We start from the raw sequence: 19,209 nt of genomic DNA, 5'->3' as shown, positions 1-19,209 counted from the left end.
TCATCACTTTAATACAACTAGTGCAAACACAACTAACAATACAAACACAAGAACCAAACCCAGAAAATAGCCCATGACTTTTATCTTCTTCTTCAACAGCTCTTCATCTCTTGTCTTCATCTTCAAAAGCTCTTCATTTTTCCTTGTGTCACTCATTAAATTCACAAGTTCATCATTCTTATCTTTTAAAGATCTAATCACATCCTTAGCACGATTGCTCATTTCTTCATCAAACCATTCAAAATGATTACATCCTTTTTTCCTCATCACTCTAAAATTACCACATCCATAAAACCTCCTTCCTGGATTAGCATAACTCCAAGAAGTCATCAATGGTGACTCAAGGTCACACCAACACCTATTCACTTTTCTTCTTGAACTGAACGAATTTGTTGAAGCATAAGAGAACTTTGATTCTGACATAATTGGAGAAACGAGATGAATATGAGTAGAAGAATGGAATTGGATTGAAATTTTGTATCGGAATTAGAAGAAGAGGAGGAACATTTGGGGAAGAACACTTCTCTAGGTTATAATTGGGGAAGAACACTTCTATGCAGCTTTTAGGTTATATTTGGAGATGAACGTGCCTATATAATACTTCTATATGTTATTATTTTTAACTTATTCTTTTTATTATATATAATAAAAAACATTTAATATAAATTAAACGTTAAAAATATAACAAGACTAATGACATGGTAAAATTTACATGTGACTTCAAACTGACACGTCATCAAAGGCAATGCCACCTCATTAAAAAATTGTTCCAAATTTGATGGAGGACTAAAATTCAAAACAAAACATGAAAAAGGGACCAAAATCCAGATTTTTAAAATGGGAGGATCAAAATTCAAAAAAAGGTAAAATAGGGGGACCAAAGTTGCTATTAAGCCAATATAATATAATGAAGTTAGTAGTATTGGGCCTAAGTTAGTGTTAGTAAGTGGGTGGTGCTAATTAGAGCCCATTAGTAATTATATTATTTGGTGTTTTTAATAATTACTTATTTATTTAGTTATTATGTGATATAATAATTATTTAAATATTTAATTTTGTGTGTGTTTGTGTTATTTGACTTAATTGAGTGATTAGAGATATATTATGAATTGGGCCTAAGTGGTAGGAATATGATATAATAGATGGATTATGGGTTAAGTCTATTAGTAAGATAGTAAGAGTTAGGGTTTTAGATATTTAGTCTCATAACTCATTTTGGGGAAAAGAGGTAAAGAAGAAAGAAGAAGAGAAGAGGAGAGGAAGCTAAGGCAAACCCCATTGAAGAGTAGAGTTGTCTTCAATCTAAACCAAGGTAAGGGTGGGGTTCTTACTCTCTAAGGGTTGGCATGATGATGGGTATGGTAGAGATTAGACTTCATAATTGAATATCCATGTTTGTGTGAGAATTGCAATCTTGAAGTTGTTGATGAATGATTTGTGGAGCATTTGGTGGAATTGATAGAGGCTTATATGATGGGGTAATGTTGTGTATATGGGTGTGTATGATCTCTATTTCTCTCAATTTCATAAGTTTATAAAATGTTAGGGTTTGGTAGATTTCATAAGATTTTGTGAATCAAAGCATGTTTGGTGATGTTTGTATGTGAATCCATGGTTAGAAATATGTTTAGGAACCCTATATGTGTGCTAAATTGCTGTCAATTGATGTATAAATTGTATATGAGTTAATGAGTGTTGTATGAGGGGAATAGGGAAGGAAAATGGTGATTTTTGGGATTTTATGCAGCATGAGTCGACCTATATAATAGGCAGGGTCGACCTAAGCAAACCCGAAGGGGATAAACTCATTTATGCGTCGACCAGAGAAATGTTTGCGTCGACCTGAGCAGCTTCCAATTTTCGACAGATTTTTGTAAAGGTCATAACTTGAGTTTCCGGACTCCGATTGATGCACCGTTCGAAACGTTGGAAAGCTAACGCAATGAATTATACCATGATGCAATAAAATTATTCATAAGATATAGTCTCCTATTATGTTTATTAGGATTAAGTGATGAACTATGTTGTGTTAACATATGAAGTATGCTTTTTGCTATGAATGGACATAACCATGTTGTAGTATAACTTGATGTATGTTTTTCTTATGACGATACAATACTATTGAGATGATGATATGTACTTTCCTTATGGTGAGATAATGATGTATTGTGATAAAATAATAAATAAATATGCTTTTAATTAAGAAGTTGAACTAATCATGTTATGTCGTTACTTGATTTGTGTAATGTGATGTTTGTTGTTAATATGATGAATTTGTTGATGTTTGTTGTTAATATGATGAATTGGTTGTTATTGTTAATATGATGAATTCGTTGTTGTTGTTGTTAATATGATGAATTTGTTGTCGTTGTTGCTAATATATGGAAATTGTTGTTGTTGTCGTAGACCCTATGGTCAATGTTGATAAGTTGTATTGTGATATGTTGTGAAGTTAAATAATGTTGTATGATGATTCGACATAGTGACGTGATTGAGAAGTGATGAATTACTATAATAGTAATGATATGGTTATTTCCATAGAACCTTGGCATTGAGTTGATGTGGTTTAGACGATGTTGTGACGTATTGTTTATGTTGTATTTATGGATGTGCATCATTTGAGTCACATCCATTGCATAGTCTGAAAATTATGGCAAACACGGCGACCTGAAAATGGTAAATGTTTAAGTTGGCCTGAAAATGGAAAAAGTGACGATGACCTGAATGGAAAATGTTTAAGTTGGGAGTTTTACTCCAAATAATACCATATGCATAGGCATAACACGGAGTTGCATAATGAGTTGCATTTTGAATTGTTGTGATTATGATGTGAATGTTGTGATGTGTTAATGATTTAGTTGTGTGTTATGATTGATTGATAACCTTGTTGTGATGAAAGTTGCATATGATTAAGTCGCATATTAAGTCGTATTTTTGAGTGGTTGTGATGATGAAAAAGTTGGCATACTGTGTTGATGTTATTGTTGCGAAGTTAAAATTGTTGTTAGGCTTTGTTGATGGTTTAGTTATGATCAAAGCTGTATTATGTTGATAAACTGTGTAGTTGTAGTATTTGTTGCATGAAGTGGTGAAATTATGTATGATTTATATCTCCTATATTAATTATCATGCATTCCTTTATATTGTAAGATATCCCACCCCTTCTGCTGATATTTCCCCTACCATGGGAAATGGGCAGGTACTCAAGAATAGTTGTGGATGTTCGAAGTAATTTTATGAAGTATTTATGTTGCTCTATGACAAGTCAAGAGGATCTGACTCTGATACGTTGCACTCGGGGGGATAGTCGTTATTATTTAAGTTGTTGTATTCAAGTTGACATTTATTTAAAGTGGAATGAAAGATGATTCTAAGTTGATTCTAATTTATAAGTTGAAGTTGGAAGTTATTGGATAACATGGTGTTTTCCGAATGCTATGTATTCATGTTAAATGAATTACAAGTTGTTTGTGGTTTTAAGTCGAAATGTGACATCCCATTGTATGTTGAAAATTTTTAAATTACTCTGATTTTCGCTTATAATTTACCAGGTAGATTTGGGGTGTTACAAGAAGTCTCACATTTCTTAAAAAAGCGAAGGTTGAGAATTATATGAGAGATATGGCATGTCTCTCGCTTGTGTGGTTGCTCTTGGCCAAAATGGATTCCCACTCGTGATCCATCATAATTTTCATTATTATGTACTCTAATTTTACTATCAATCTACTTAAAAAGTGATGTTGTGTATGAGAATCTGAATAAATATATCAAGTTTACACCATGGGTACTAAACTAAATATTGAGAAATATTTCATAAATAATAGTTTTGGTCTCTAGAAAGTAAAGATAGAAGCAATCTTAATTCAATACAAATGTGTGGAAGCTACAAATGATTATGCAAAGATACCATAAACTCATACTTAATTAGAGAAGACAGATATGATAGATAAGGCAAGAAATGATGATATCTTTTTTGTACGAGATAAATATTTTAGGAAAGTCGCAAAGACGAAGATCACGACAAAGGCGTGGACAAAGTTAGAATACCTATACATGATCAAGTTCTTGGCACATCAGTTATGTGTGAAACAATAAATTAATTTATTTAGAATGGTAGAGTCAAAATATTGTGAAAAAATGATAACATTCAACAAGATTATTGATAATTTACAAAATATTGAAGTGAAACTAAATAATGAGAATAAAACATATTCTTATTGAGTTTATTGTCTATATATTTTGAGGTTTCAAAGATGCATTTCTTTATGGAGAAAATATAGTATTATCTTGGAAGAGGTCCAGTCTTTTAATGGGACCAGGGAGCTAACCAAGCTTAAAGACTTGATAGTGGAAGACAAAGGAGAATGATTGAGTGTTTCAAGGAGAAAAAGTGAGAGTGAAGGAAATGTAAAAGGAAATAAATCTAGATCTAAATATAAATCAATGAAAATCGATAAACTGAAGTACAAATACTTTAATTGTCTTAAAACCGGTCACTTTAAGAAACATTGTTCAGAGAAAATGATAATTTAATGGAAGCATTGATTGCTTCAGAGAAAGGATGAGAGAGTATGGGGTCGATAATGAAGATAAGTTTAAAAACACAAAAGAATTGAGGCTTAATGAATATGGAGTCATTCACCCTAGTAACATCAAAGCATGCGAAATTCAACATAAAAGTTTAATTTGTCTTAAGATATTTTACATTTGTGAATTCTTTTTATAATATTTGATGTATATTTTCTAACTCGAGTGAAATTTGTCATCCATATTGATGTTTGATGAATTAGGCTTTTGCATTATAATTGAGCATAACATTATAAAAAATCCACATTGTGCATTCATAATAGTTAAATGTACCCAAAAAAAGATTTATAGTACAATTTATATGGTTTAACTATTATTGCTAGGGGTGGTAAAACGGGTCGTGCTCGCCGGGCCGGCCCGCGCACCCACTAAAAAATGGTGGGTTGAGTTGACATTTTAGGCTCGCCCCGCCAAAACCTGTTGCCCGCCATAACCCGCTCCGCCAAAGCCCGCCGCCCGTCAAAACCCACCGCTCCGTCAAAATTCGCTATTTTTTAAGTTAATTCTATTAATTCTAATTTTTTATGGTTTTATTTTATACATTTATTTGTGAAATTTGACAATCACTCTAAGATTTTACTAGCTTTCTCTATTTTTTAAGTAAAATTTGTTAAAAAATGCTTTATAAAAAATTATTCTAAAAACTATGTGAAAAATCTAATTAAAATGTAAAACAATCTATTAAAAAAAAAATAATAATAAATAAAAAATAGGCAGGCAAGCCCGCCAACCCGCCATCTTGGCGGGGCTGACTAGGTTTTTATGCCCATTTCAATTTGCGGGCTTGCTCGTCCCGCTCTTTTTTTTGGCAGGCATATGACAGGGAGAGGCGGGCCGCCCGCTTACCCCCCCCCCCCCCCCCCAATTATTGCTTATGTATCATTAGTGCTCCTACCTAGTCCAAACCAAGCATTACAACCCAAAGATGGATGAGGCCCAAAGTACAAAGTCTAATAAAGCAAAACACACTTATGCTGGTATTTAATAATAACGTTAGAGGATGAAGTATTTCTCTTACACCTACAATAAAAAGAATGTCCTATGACTTCATAAACAAACAAAGATCTTCGCTAAGAAAACACTTGATCTAAAAAAATGATTGGAAATGGACTGTTAGATAAGAGAACGGATAATAATATAACATTTGTCTATATAAACGATGATTATTCGACCAAAGTACACACAAATTTTCAAACCTTTATACCTATCATATCCAATAGTTATTAAATTAATGGTTAGAGTGTTTGTGAGTACCACCCATAAACCATTCAGAGTAACAAATCACAGAGAACACTCAACCCCGAAGCTTCTTAGACTTGGTCATATTCACTACCTAATAAACACTTCCTAAACAAAAGGGACATTGACGTCGTTCGTGGGAACAAAATATAATGTTCAGCCACTTATTCAAATGTCACTATAACAAATATGGGAATAAGAATGACTTGTAACTCCAACTACCCATAACCTGTGACAAGAGAACTCATGAGAGGAAACCCCATCCAAAAAGAGAGGCTTACAACTTTCTCACCTGACCTAAAAAATCAAATCCAACCCTGTCAGTGGTCAAGGCACTCTATGCCCCTTCACTGAACGACAAACTTCAAACTCCAATATAAACAAAATAATACCAACTCGAGAGAATAAAAAGAGAAAGGACGTCTCATGGACCTACTTCAGGCGATTAAATAACAAGTGACGAAGGAAACATCTTGTTAAGAAACTTGCTTTCGGAGGTCAATAGACAGTTTGCAACATTAGAGTTTCAAAACGAAAAACTTCAAGAAACCAGGATTCCAAACTACAATCATTTCCCACCTCCGATGATTCATAATGATATGGTCACAAATCACATTAGAAGTGCAACTTAAAAAGAATGAAAATTGCAACCATTAGAAGTGATCACGGTGGACAATTTAAAAATAATTCGTTTGTGAAGAAAATGGTATTTCCCACTATTTGTTATGTCATACAAATTTATGACAAAATGGAATTGTAGAAAGGAAAAATAAATCTTTTGAAGAGATGACAAGAACCATGATCAACAGAAAAAATTATTATAAAGCAATTATGAAAAAGAAGTTGTAAATACAACATATATATATATATATATATATATATATATATATATATATATATATATATATATATATATATATATATATATATATATATATATATATATATATATATATATATATATATATATATATATATATATATATATATATATATATATATATATATATATATATCATGTTGTATTTACAACTTATATATGAGGAAAAATATTTTTACTCCAACAGTGTGTTTGTTTCAAAAGAAGATGAAAGGATTGATTGTAGAAATAAAGAAAGCACATAAAACAATATCCTTCCTTCGTTTGACTCTCACAAAAAGGTAAAGGAAAGATTACATTTTGCTGGTCCCACATAAATAAATCTTCCACGCCAAAATGAGAAGAAAGTTGGATGGGTGTATCAAAGTTGAAAGAAAATACTAATATACCCGTAGTTTTATTTAAAAAATTAAATTTGACTTATTCTTAAAATTTTTTTTGTACTATTCAGCTCTAAGCAACTACTTCTAAATTAAGGTGTATAAATAAATGTTCAGCAAGTTTTATTTGTTTTTCTAATTTTTTACAAATTTTGTTTTATAAATTAATTAAAATGTTTGTTATTCTTTTAATTTTTTTCTATTAAATTTTTGTTCCAGAATATCTTTGTCATTTTATAAATATGTGTTTTTATTTCTTTTCACTTTCTAGAAACTTTTATCTTTCTTTCCTTCTATTTTCTTTCATACCAAACAATTAAATTATTCATCTCACTTTCTATTCTCATTCTTTCCTTTTTACATTCTTTCCTTCTATATTCTTTCCTTCAACTTTCTTTTACCAACCAAACATAGTGCAAGAGTAAGTTATCAAGACTTACTTTACATGACCATTAATTCTTCTCAATATAATAGTTAAAATTAATAAGTATTAGTTTTCTCTTTATATATATAATTACTCATTATTTTTAGTTATTAGATTGAGTAGAATTTTAGATACTAGTGTGATATTTCTCTAAGAAAAATATAAAATTAGATTTAATAAAAAATATGTATATCATCATATTAAAAAAAAATAAATTAGAATTGAATGTTATAAAAAGTTGCTATAAATAGCATATAGGAAACCGAAGAAGGGTCTTTAACCCACTTTATCGCAGTTGAAGATTTTGGTTAGGGTTCCTCGCCTCCTTCCATCACCAACAACAACATCAAGTTCGTTTCTCGTTTTTCCTTCTCTATCTATCTATTTTTGCTTTTCCATTATAACTTGTTTCTTAAATTATGTTTTTGATTTTTATTGTCGGTTAAGATTGTTGTTTCTCTGTTGGATTTGATTCGATGATGTTTGTGTCCTTTAGTGTTCATGTTTGCATTGATCTATTTGAATTAATCAGTTAATTAAGGTTTAGGAGTTTATGATTGCGGTTGTTGGAGTTGCTATTTTAGTCATTGCAGTTGTTGCGATGTGCACTGCGGTCATTGCGGCGCGAATTTTAGTTAATGTTATGATTTTTCAAAAGTAAATTGTTTGTTTCTAAATTTTAAGTTTTGACGAAAATACTTAATATGGACGAAGTTGTCTGATGCGGTTTCTAATGTGGAAGTATGATATGATTTCAACGCAATTGTGGTCTGATGCGGTTACAAGGTTACAGAGACATTCACAAATTGTGAATGTCTCTGTGTGAATTAATGACAATATTGTAATGTGTATTTTTGTTACTTTTGTTAACAATTGTGAATGTGTTTGTGATTGATTAGGATGGAATCACAGATTAAGCATGCTGTTGTTGTGAAAGTTATGGGACGAACTGGATCGAGAGGGCAGGTGACTCAGGTTAGAGTGAAGTTTTTGGATGATCAGAATCGTCACATCATGAGGAATGTGAAGGGACCAGTTAGGGAGGGAGATATTCTCACCTTACTCGAGTCCGAGAGAGAAGCAAGAAGACTCAGATAAATGAGTAATGTTTGTTATCTTCAATTTCAGACATGTTTATTTCATTAGCTTTCATTTGGCTGAGTTTTTCAGTAAACTAAAATTATACTCTGTTGACTCAATGAAGATGTGGTTCTTGATTACTTTGATTTAGTTATGCAAATGCTTATGATTTGAAAGTACCTATTTTTGGACTTGTCAAACTTGGAAATTTATTTTTGTTGTTTCATCATTGAAAATGAGACATGGGTGGAATCAGGAAAAGAAACATTACAGTCAGGGCATCAAAAACAACCTTGGATTTTGATTTTTCTTTGAATATTCTCAAATCTTATAAGCTATGTACTTTTGTGTTTTTTTACCCAATACCAGTTTTGTGTGCTTGTTCTAATTCCTTAGATGGTCACATTATTGAAAATGCCAGCTGAATCTAAAGTAATTTAGTCATTGTTTGGTTTCGCCATCGAAACATTCAAAATTGATTAGGGACGTCTAGAATTGATTTTGACGTGTTTGGTTGATCTTGAGAGCACAATTGATTATGCTTTCAAGTATTTATAGCATGATCAAACATGATTTTTTTTATACTGGAATTTATTGTTCCACTCACAATTGTAAGAATTTTTGAACTTGGTAGTGAGGACTACGGTTCGATTCCAAGGCGATCGGGAGGAGGTTGGACCCACTTAATGCTAGTACGGACCCCGAATTGAATTATACACGTGGTGATAAGCCAAAAAAAATTCCATTTTATCTTTAACTAACTTTTATCTTGAATTAGTTATACATAATCAACTCTTTCAAAATCTTTTTTTTTTCACCTTAGAATCAAACACACTCTTAGAGTTTAAAATAGATTTTAGAAATTTTAATTTTTTGTTTACAAATATAGGGAGGAAAAAATTATATAATTTTTATTAACGTCAAATTTGTATATATTATCACAAATGATGCGCAATTTAGTATGAAATTCTACTTATCATACTAAGAATACAAAGAAAACCAATTCAACTAATGCCAAAATACTTCAATCATACAAAAAAAAATACTCACAAAATTCTTCAAATCGTGTCATTTATATTAAACTCTTTTTAATGAAAAGTAAAATATAAATGATACTACTTTCTCCCTCACTTAAATCATACATTATACTCAATGAAAGAAAAATATTATAAGCAAAATACATCAAAGAGTTAAAAGTAGTGCAGTGACAATGTAAAACTATTTTACACTGTCATCCAATAGGGAGTCATGAATGTGTCATGTCATTAAAGTTTTTTTTTAAATAAAAGAATGTTTTAATTGGATGCATGTTTACACTGTGAGTGCATGATCCCTTTTCTCTACATCAAATATTTAATGAATTTAATGAGATAAAATTTCCTTATAATATGGGACAGGAGGGGTATAAAACAAGACAAATATAAAATAAGTTTTAGAAAAAAGGAACTCCTTGTCTTAATTGCAAAATAAGCAGGCTTTTTCAAGGAAAGTTATTCTACTCTTATATTTTCGAGTGGTTCTAAACTCTCATGGAATAATTTGAGGTGTTGTTCAGTAGCTTTGAAAATTTTATTAATCCCTTTGATTTATATTTCAGTATCAAAGGGCATCCTCCTTTCTAGTATCTGATCAATGAAGGATAAAGGAAATTAATCCTTCATAGTTGCCTTCTTGTGTTTCCTCAATACTTATAATATTTTTCTTCCTATTCAAATCCAAATCTAAAAATGCTTATTTTAAATTTACAAGGAGTGGCTTACGCTCTAAAGCAAGTGGTTTCTCAATAGATGGCAAATTTTTGTCAGCATAAACAAATTAACATCTGCAACATCAACTTTTTCGGTAAAAATCTTATAAGAAATATTAGAAGAAACATCAAAATGAAAAGCAAATTTAATTTCAATACAAATTAAACATAAGTGAGTATCATTACGTACACACATCACAAGTATAAGTATCATTAAAATCAGACAAAGAAGGGAAATCAGCAGAGAGTGAATCAAGATATGTTTCATCAACCAAATCAACAAGTAATTCAATTTGAAAAACAAAATTCTCTTCAATGGGGTGTTTCATAGTATCAAATCTATTAAATTTTACTATGTTATCACGAAATTCTATGGAAAGAGTTTCATCATTAACATCAATTTTTGTTTTAGCTATTTTCAAGAACGGTCTTCCTAAAATTATAAGTGTCCTGTTGGACTTTGTCTCTCCCTCTATATCTATAATGTAAAAATTTGCAAGAAACATTAATTCATTAAATCACAAGTATGTCTTCCACTAATCCAATTGGATGAGCACTGCTTCTATTTGCCAATTGAATGGTATTACATGTATTCTAGTAAAGGACCTTTTCTAAACTTAACATGAAATTTTAAAATTCACGATCGCATATGGTACTTGGAATAGAAAAGGTCTCTAGATCTTTAAATTTTTAAATTTTTGGAGCATGGCCCAAATGAGGGCATAAACATTATTCCCCATGTTGACTATTTCATTTCCATTAAGCCTTCTCTCATGTCCACAAGTTTTTGAGAAATTTTGCATATTTTAGAATCTATCTAATTACTTAGAGGAGTGGAATATTTACTTCCACCTTTTGAAAGCATCTAATATTTTCTTGTCTCTATCTACCTCGTCCATTTGTTTAGTCTTCCTTGCTCTCTAAGAAAAAGGGAGTGATATGGGTTTTTCTTGCTCAACCTCAACAAATTCAAGTTTAAGAATATTTTTTATTTTTTTCAGGTGTTGGTTCAACAGTTTTGCCTGACTTGAAATCAATGATACTTACATATGGAACTTTCGGATTCACTACTATTTGGGCGGGTAGTTGGATCGATCCTTGAGACTGCATGTGATCAATTGAAGTTGTCAGTTGCTTAATTTCGGTCTCTAAATTCTGAAAGGTGGAATCTGTTCTTTGGAGAAAATGAAGATTTTGAACAACCATTTGTTTGACAAAGTCCTCTAATGAAGGTTTTGGTCTATTAATTGGTGTGTTGTTTTGTTGCTCCCTAGGTTGTTATTGTGCAAAGGAATTTCCATATCGCATGTTTGGATGGTTACTTCAACTGGGGTGGTACCTGTTGATGGTCAAATCAGGGTTATTGTACATGTCATAGTTGTTGGGTTGAGGGTTGTATACATTTGATGCATATGCTAGAGAAAAGTCAACATTAAGTGAATCCTGCAAGGTAGGACATGAATTTGTTGGATGCTCGAGAGGAGTGCCTGCTGCTAAGTAATTTACCAATGAAGTAAGATCATCAAGTCTGATCTCTAAATTTTGTTCGAAGTGGAAAAAGCTTGAATCTCATTCAGTCTTCCTTTCAATAACGCTGAGTTGTTTATGGTTGTGAACTACTGAAAATTAAGTGACATATTCTTAATTGGGATAAATATGTCATGGATCCCCAAAAACATCCCAACTTTTAATTTTATTCCTCCTAAAAAAATTTTGTCCACAATATTCTTCCCTCCCGTCAAAACCCCCTAATGGAAGTTGATGCGGAGTCAAACATGGGGGGTTTGACACGTGGAAGTGACCTTGAATTATATTATTTATATTTGTTTTACGTTGACACGTGGCAATGACGTTGGATTATATTTCCTTCATGTATTTTTTATCTCAAACGATTTTTGATTTGTACTATGATGAAATATGTTTGACTATAGTTGTAGGGTGATGACACTTAAAATTTATTTAAGTGGGATGATGACATCAAACAAGGAAAATATGTTGTTCAAGTTGTAAATGATTATGGTAGCAAGATGAAGGAGTTGGAATAAGTTGAAATTATGGAGTTATTAGAATCTTCAAAGAAGAATAATAAGAAATTGTAGAAGAAACTGAATTGTGAATCATTCGCTGAAAAATTAAAGTTAATGTGTTGTATTTTCGTGTATGTTGTTCGACATGAACAAGTTAATGTGTTGTATTTTCGTGTATGTTGTTCAACATGAACAAGTTAATGTGTTGTATTTTCGTGTATGTTCAAAATGAACTTGAGAATGAAGTGTAAATGTTGATGAGTGTATTGAAATGTAATGTTGTAGATTAGTGTTTATTGGCACTTAATCCATCAAAATGTAATCAAAGTTATTCTTAAAGGGAAGTTGTTGATTAGTTTGTGCTATTAGAATTACATTGTATGACTTTAAATCGGCTTAATATTAAAAAGTATGGGCAGCAATTTGAACATGGTATGGCCTATCATTGGCTTAAAATTGACAAAGTATGGACAAGGCATTCCCTGTACTTTGTATTGTTTTGCAGCTTACTATTGAAAAACAGGTTTGTTATACAATAAATAGGGAAGCACCGATTGACAGTATTAAACAGAGGTCTAATCATTTTAAAATAGTTGTAACAAGTTTGATAACATAGTGGCAATAACATAGTAATTCTTAATCCTTAATCCTAATAGTAATTCATGGCAATAACATAGTGGCTCTTAATTCATGGCAATAAACAAGTTCAAAATATGACTAATAACTACAAAATATCAGCATATATTCTTCATTGAGTTAAACTCTAGCAAATATATGCAATGTTTCCTTCAAGATTAGTGTAAAATATATGTATAATAAAATTACAATGTCACATTTACTACAAAATTACCAACAAAAAAAAACGCTGATTAAATATGGTGAAACGAAGAAACATATGATGATCGATGAGCATTTGGCATATTGAACAGCACACATGTCAGACTTGAGCTAAATGATCGATGCTCAATGAACATTGGAAATCAGACTTTCCATAATTATATCAAAATAACACAACAACATAGTCTCAATACAGTAAATAAATCATTAGAAAAAAATACAAAGTTGTGAGATAGTTTTACTCAAGGACACAAAACAAACAAAACATCTTTAACTTAACTTAAACACAAACAATTGCCATAAACTAACTATCAAAAATAACAAGTAATCCTTCATTAAAACTTGCAACAAAACATTTAGATAATATCGTAACTCATCTATCTGAGTCTTCTTGCTTCTCTCTCAGACTCGAGTAGGGTGAGAATATCTCCCTCCCTAACTGGTCCCTTCACATTCCTCATGATGTGACGATTCTGATCATCCAAAAACTTCACTCTAACCTGAGTCACCTGTCCTCTTGATCCAGTTCTTCCCATAACTTTCACAACAACAGCATGCTTAATCTGTGACTCCATCCTAATCAATCACAAACACATTCACAATTGTTAACAAAGTAACAAAAAAAAAGCATCAATTAATCTGTATTTCCATTCAACTCAAACACAAACACATTCACAATTGCTCAACAAAAAAACATCACTTAATCTGTGATTCCATCCCAGTCAAACACAATCACAACTGTTAAGAGATTAACAAAAAAGTTACTGATAAGCAGAAGTTGATTTGTGCAAGTGTATAAATGTGAAAATCACTTTTTTTAGTCTTCATTGTTTTCAACACTCTAAAATAAGTAACTAAATCAGCTTCTGATTATCATTAAAAAAACTATCTTTTAAATTTTGATTAATTAGAAAAGCATACAGAAACAAACACCATCAAAAGTTACTAAAAAAAGTGATTTTTCTATAACGTTAGGGTTCATAATCAGTTTAACACATCAAGGTATGAAAAAATTAATCAAAACCACCAATAAACGAATCTAAAATCACATCACTATAATACAAACATCCGGTAACTTCAAAATTGAACATATGTAGCTAATAACAACGATTTTTTACGATTAACAAGAAACAATGAAATCAAATACTACAATCATTATTCGTCAATAAAATTTCAAAGGAAAACAAATACATTCATGAATAATTGGAAAGAAAGAAACGTACTTGAATTTTGTTGATGAGATTCAGATTATGAAAACGGCGATGAAGAATGATTGGGAGGAAACCCTATATAGCTGCGAGAGAAAGTCTCTAAACCCTAATTTCTAGTTTTGCATTTGAGTATAAATACTATTGATGGTAACAAGTCTAATCATGTTTACGGGCCGGCCCAATTACTTCGCACACTCCTATAATCTTATTCATACCCTAACTTTGCTTATTTCCTCTCCACATTTCAATGAATAATTATTTTTATGAAATATTTGAATATGGTAAAGTTTTTTTTTTTTGAATATGGTACATGTGTATTTCAAAAATTTGTGTTTATTTACTATGTATAATGTCTTTTTTAAGAAATAAAAAAATATTAAATTAAAATTATGAAGGAAGAAAAACAAAAAATAAAGATAAAATCAAAACACGACGTGATCAACAAACTTAAGACCATTTCTAATTTGGTTGTTATATTATTTTACTTTTTAGGATTTTCTTTAAGTTTTCTTATTTTTATACTTTTGAGAATGATCAACATTTCTCATACAAAATTAATTATTTTTTTAATTCATATAAAACATCCAAAACAATTTTAAATTGCAACCGATAGAGTATATTAAATTATGTGTTCATATCTATATTGGCATGAAGATAGTTTATTCAGGTTCAAAACACACCATCTCGTTAAATCTCTTGAGAGAGAGCTTAGTCGTTTTACATGGTTTTAGAGATCAGTCTCTGCAATTGCGTGCAGAAGATATCCGGTTTATATTTTAAAAAAAAAAAAAACACCACCTCCACATGTAGCTGCTGAAAGGAAACATGAAGGAGAAGCAACTATGTCTTCCTTGAAACATCATTCTGTGTCTTTCACTCTCTAACGAGGCATAGGATGTAAGTGACAGGTTGTTAGCCTAAAAAAAGATCATGGGTAAAGTCCTATTGAAGTTAAGCCCTGCATGGTGTTTTGACTGAAAATATAATGTAAATTTGTAATTCTGTATACTCAAATGCCAGAAACAAATCAAGGCCTAAAGTGACTCTTAAAATAGTTGTTGATATATACAATAAAGAGAAGAAAAGGCAAGTTATATTGCCATAGCATTTGCTAAGTCATACAAGTTATAAACTTGACATCCAAATGAACTTCTAAGCTCATAAAAACCGAATGTGTTGAATTTTAAGCAGCGCCAGTGTCAAGAACAGGAAGCCTGCAATGATAGCTGATTGATTTATCGGTCTGACGGGTACCAGGGATGAAGAATTGGAATATCACCGTCAAACAACTTCCCAGGGGAGCAATCCCGTAGAAAGCACAATCCGGTTTAGCCAAGTGACACTGAAGACTCTTGGCGAAGTGCTTCACGCTCACCTGCACTGATTGAGCATCACCTCTTGAAATCGACCTTGATGATCTAGTCTGAGCACTCAGATTTTGATCCTCTGCTGGAGCATTCGCTTGCTCTCCGATTACCAACAGCTTTCGAAACTCAGCTCCAAGGCTGATCAATGTGGTTGAAACCTGTACGCTTAAATCCCCGTACTTACTTATCGACACATCCACCGTATCTCCCACGTTTTTCATTCGATCCACTAAGTTAAGCAACTGATTCAAATCAGGCACCTACATTGGAAATCAAATGTAAATTAGTGAAATAACTAAGCCTTTCTGCTGCCTGTAGCACCGATACCTCTGGAAAAATACGTGTCTGTATCTGTGTCAGTGTCAGAAACCTAACAACCTACATCAGTCTTTATTGAACTCTATACCTAATTTCAAATCCACTATTTTGCAAAATCAAAACACAAGATAAGTAACCTAATTCAAAATCACCTGAATAAGCGTTTGAGGAATATCCTGAGCCATGTCAAGCGCATTCTGAAGCTCAACAACCTGAGCCCGAGACAACGGTTTCGAGATCGGAATATCCTGAACAACAGCAGACTTAAACCCGCGCGTTTCAAATGTAAGAAAAGGCGCGGCAATGTTAGAGTTCGGAGAAACTTTCTTAACAAGTTTGATCTGAAGACGATTGGGAACAGCGGCGGAGTATTCGGAACATATAGCGACGGAGCTGCGAAGCGCGCGGAGGAGGAGGGAAAGATCGATTAGGAAGGCGATGCGGTCGTCGTTTTGGCTTGAGATTCGGTAATCGTCGAAGAGGATTTGGTTGGTGAACTGGGCGATGGATTGGATTCCGTCGCCGTTGAGGAGGTTGTGGAGGAAGAGGGTGTGGGTTTTGGTGAAGTAGAGGTGGCAGGTTTTGGAGGTTTTTTCTAGGGAGGGGATGAAGCGTTTTTCGAGGAGGTTTACGCCGGTTTCGGTGAGGAATGCTTTGAATTTCATTGTGAATTTGTGAGAGGAAGTGGAAATGGAGGTTTGAGAGGGGGATTGGATTTGTATGTGCGTACTTCTTTCTAAGAGGGAAACTCAAAATTTTCGCTCCCTTTTTTGAGATAAGAATGAGATATCAAAATAAAAGATGTGTTAATGAAGGTTAAGTATTATGATAAGAGGAGGGTAAGTGTCTCAACTTATGAGATGGACCATTTGATTAGGTCATGTAATCTCATTTAAAGAGTGTAAGTATCTCAACTTATGACATAGATCACTTGATTCAGTTATGTAACATCCAGGTCAATGATTCTGATTTGTTGATGTGGTGTTTTGATAGTGTTTTTCACATTTTATTTCGCTGTTTGATTCGGGTATTTTAGTGATATGGAGAATATGTATGAAATTTTGTGACATTTGTTCTAATGTATGAGTCTGCTATTTATTTTATTTACAAAATAACAATCAACAACGGTTCCGCCCACTATGGAATTAGTGTGTTTTACTCCACAATTGATTTTCAGGTTCTCATTAGTGTGCCTACCTGTCACATATGATTCTTTTGTTTATAAGTCATGTTAAGTTATAACCACTTCTAACTTTCACACGAAATTTTGATAATAATTATTTAGCGTGCTATCGACGTTGCTTATAAGGAACTCTGAACCTGTAAAGATACTAAATCTTTAACCTTTCATGGATCAGTTGATTGGTATATTTGTTACATAGGGAGTCCTGTCAACTGCCCTTTTCAAGATTATAGACATTTTTCAAATGATTCTAATTTTGTGGATTTGCTTATGAGATTTCTCCAAACCATGTTCTCTTTCGTCGACACCTTGGTTGATGCTCTGTTGACGCTAAACACTTCATTAATGTTTTTTTAACAGCAAATGTCTTTTCAGGTTGACATCTTTGTTGACTTTCTACTAGCTGAAAATCTAAGTGTAATATAAAAAAACAACTACTATGTACTGAGCGATAAATAATTTCGCTTATATATAAATAAATATCACCTTTCACCACTGTTCATAAGATGAACCGTAAAAAAATAATTGAGTACACCACGGTTGACTAAAAGAACCACGGTAATATACAAGGATAATTCCATTTTCTTAATCTTAATACACTACTACAATTTTGGCCTACGGCCACGCTAAATTTTGCCACAGCTCAGAAACTGTGTCCACATATATGATTTGGCCATGGTTATCAAAGCGTAGACGTATGTTATTGAATATTGAATCCGGAGTGTAAAACTGTGGCATGTACTTCAATTGCCACGGTTATATAACGGTAGATATTTTAAGCCGCAATTAAAAAACCGAGGCCTATAATTTTCAGTTCAAACTGTGGCCAAAGCCCCAAAAAAAGCCCCTCCAAAAGTTCCCTCCTTTTTTTTAGTTTTCCTCTATCTTTTAATATTTTCTTTTCTATTTTTTTTAATTAAAAAAAAGAAAAAAATTGAAAGAACAAAGGCATCTGAAACGAACACCATGAACAAAAACACGCACACTACTGTTTCTCCATCTCCATCTCACAAAACGATATGAAACGAACTCCATTTCCATCTCGTTGCGTCGCTGCTTCTCGCTGCGCCGCTGCTGCCACCTCCATCGCTTACAGGTTAGTTTCTTCTCTACTTCACCTTCATCTCAGCCTTCATCTCTGCTTCACCTTCATCTCACTAACCTCAATCATCTCACGAACCCTAACCCTCTTCATCTCACGAACCCTAACTCTCTTCATCTCACGAACCCTAACTCTCTTCTTCCCTTCATCCGTTTCCCAAATCTTTTGTTGGTTTAGGGTTTATGTGTTTGTAATTCAATCTGTGTACGATTCTGCGTTCGTGTTCCAAATCTTCTTTTGGTTTAGGGTTTATGTGTTTGGACCTAATATATATTTTGTTTTGCAGTAGAGGTACCAAAGCTTCTGGAGGCTTCCTCTATTCATCTGCGTACGATTATCTGGGTACGATTCTCTTCTCTGTTCGTGTTCGTCATCTTCCCTCGTCTCCTCTGATTTTGTTTTGACCTAATATATATTTTGTTTTGCATGTGAGGTACCAAAGCTTCTGGAGGCTAATACGGTAGGGTTCCTTTTTGACCTAATCTATGTTTAAACAAATTCTACTACTGATGTTTGGATAGTGTGATTTGATGCATGTTTTGTTTTGACCTAATCTACTGAGGGCTTCATTTTGACCTAATCTCTGCATTGTTATATCTGTTGTTGTTATTTAGGTTAGATTTTGTTATGGTGATTTGAAACTGAGAGAGGCATTGAGTTTAGGTTAGATTTTGTTATGGTGATTTAGGTTAGATTTTGTTAGGGTTGAAAACTGATCTGGAATTTAGGTTGAGAAAGTATGTTAGATTCAAGTTAACTGCTATTTCCGTTATTTGACTGTTAGTATTGTTAAATCTAAAATTGATTTTCTGTTTGGGACGAAATCA

At 32.5% G+C, this 19,209-nt stretch overlaps 4 protein-coding genes and 1 long non-coding RNA gene across 5 annotated transcripts; 2 read left to right on the top strand and 3 right to left on the bottom strand.

Annotated features, from left to right (window-relative positions):
• Positions 1-3: 3 nt before the first annotated feature.
• LOC131596806 (uncharacterized protein At4g04775-like) lies at positions 4-423 on the bottom strand. Its single transcript, XM_058869544.1, has one exon. It carries the CDS (start codon positions 421-423, stop codon positions 4-6), a length of 420 nt encoding a protein of 139 aa, XP_058725527.1.
• Positions 424-7,730: 7,307 nt separating this feature from the next.
• On the top strand, positions 7,731-8,769 carry LOC131598864 (small ribosomal subunit protein eS28). The gene is made up of 2 exons (XM_058871433.1): positions 7,731-7,860; positions 8,410-8,769. The coding sequence occupies exon 2, from the start codon at positions 8,411-8,413 to the stop codon at positions 8,606-8,608; it is 198 nt and encodes a 65-aa protein (XP_058727416.1). The 5' UTR covers positions 7,731-7,860; position 8,410; the 3' UTR covers positions 8,609-8,769.
• A 2,504-nt stretch (positions 8,770-11,273) lies between these two features.
• On the top strand, positions 11,274-12,348 carry LOC131594563 (uncharacterized). Its single transcript, XR_009281416.1, has 2 exons — positions 11,274-11,499; positions 11,612-12,348. It is a non-coding gene; the product is annotated as an uncharacterized LOC131594563 (long non-coding RNA).
• Positions 12,349-13,383: 1,035 nt separating this feature from the next.
• Positions 13,384-14,568, bottom strand: LOC131594562 (small ribosomal subunit protein eS28). The gene is made up of 2 exons (XM_058866733.1): positions 14,425-14,568; positions 13,384-13,777 (listed from the first exon to the last, which is right to left on the bottom strand). Exon 2 carries the CDS (start codon positions 13,774-13,776, stop codon positions 13,579-13,581), a length of 198 nt encoding a protein of 65 aa, XP_058722716.1. The 5' UTR covers position 13,777; positions 14,425-14,568; the 3' UTR covers positions 13,384-13,578.
• Positions 14,569-15,439: 871 nt separating this feature from the next.
• Positions 15,440-16,892, bottom strand: LOC131598863 (uncharacterized). The gene is made up of 2 exons (XM_058871432.1): positions 16,250-16,892; positions 15,440-16,039 (listed from the first exon to the last, which is right to left on the bottom strand). The coding sequence occupies exons 1-2, from the start codon at positions 16,760-16,762 to the stop codon at positions 15,596-15,598; spliced, it is 957 nt and encodes a 318-aa protein (XP_058727415.1). The 5' UTR covers positions 16,763-16,892; the 3' UTR covers positions 15,440-15,595.
• Between the last annotated feature and the right edge of the window lie 2,317 nt (positions 16,893-19,209).

Source organism: Vicia villosa, linkage group LG4 (genome assembly GCF_029867415.1).
Source record: "Vicia villosa cultivar HV-30 ecotype Madison, WI linkage group LG4, Vvil1.0, whole genome shotgun sequence".
Classification (NCBI taxonomy): Eukaryota; Viridiplantae; Streptophyta; class Magnoliopsida; order Fabales; family Fabaceae; genus Vicia; species Vicia villosa.
This window is presented reverse-complemented; position numbering and strand designations above follow the sequence as displayed.

Coding starts and splice junctions, on each gene's coding strand:
- LOC131596806 (XM_058869544.1), bottom strand. CDS start 423: ATGTCAGAATCAAAGTTCTCTTATGCTTCAACAAATTCGTTCAGTTCA.
- LOC131598864 (XM_058871433.1), top strand. CDS start 8,411: ATGGAATCACAGATTAAGCATGCTGTTGTTGTGAAAGTTATGGGACGA.
- LOC131594562 (XM_058866733.1), bottom strand. CDS start 13,776: ATGGAGTCACAGATTAAGCATGCTGTTGTTGTGAAAGTTATGGGAAGA.
- LOC131598863 (XM_058871432.1), bottom strand. CDS start 16,762: ATGAAATTCAAAGCATTCCTCACCGAAACCGGCGTAAACCTCCTCGAA. Junction 16,040..16,249: donor TTCCTCAAACGCTTATTCAG/GTGATTTTGAAT, acceptor TTTCCAATGTAG/GTGCCTGATTTGAATCAGTT.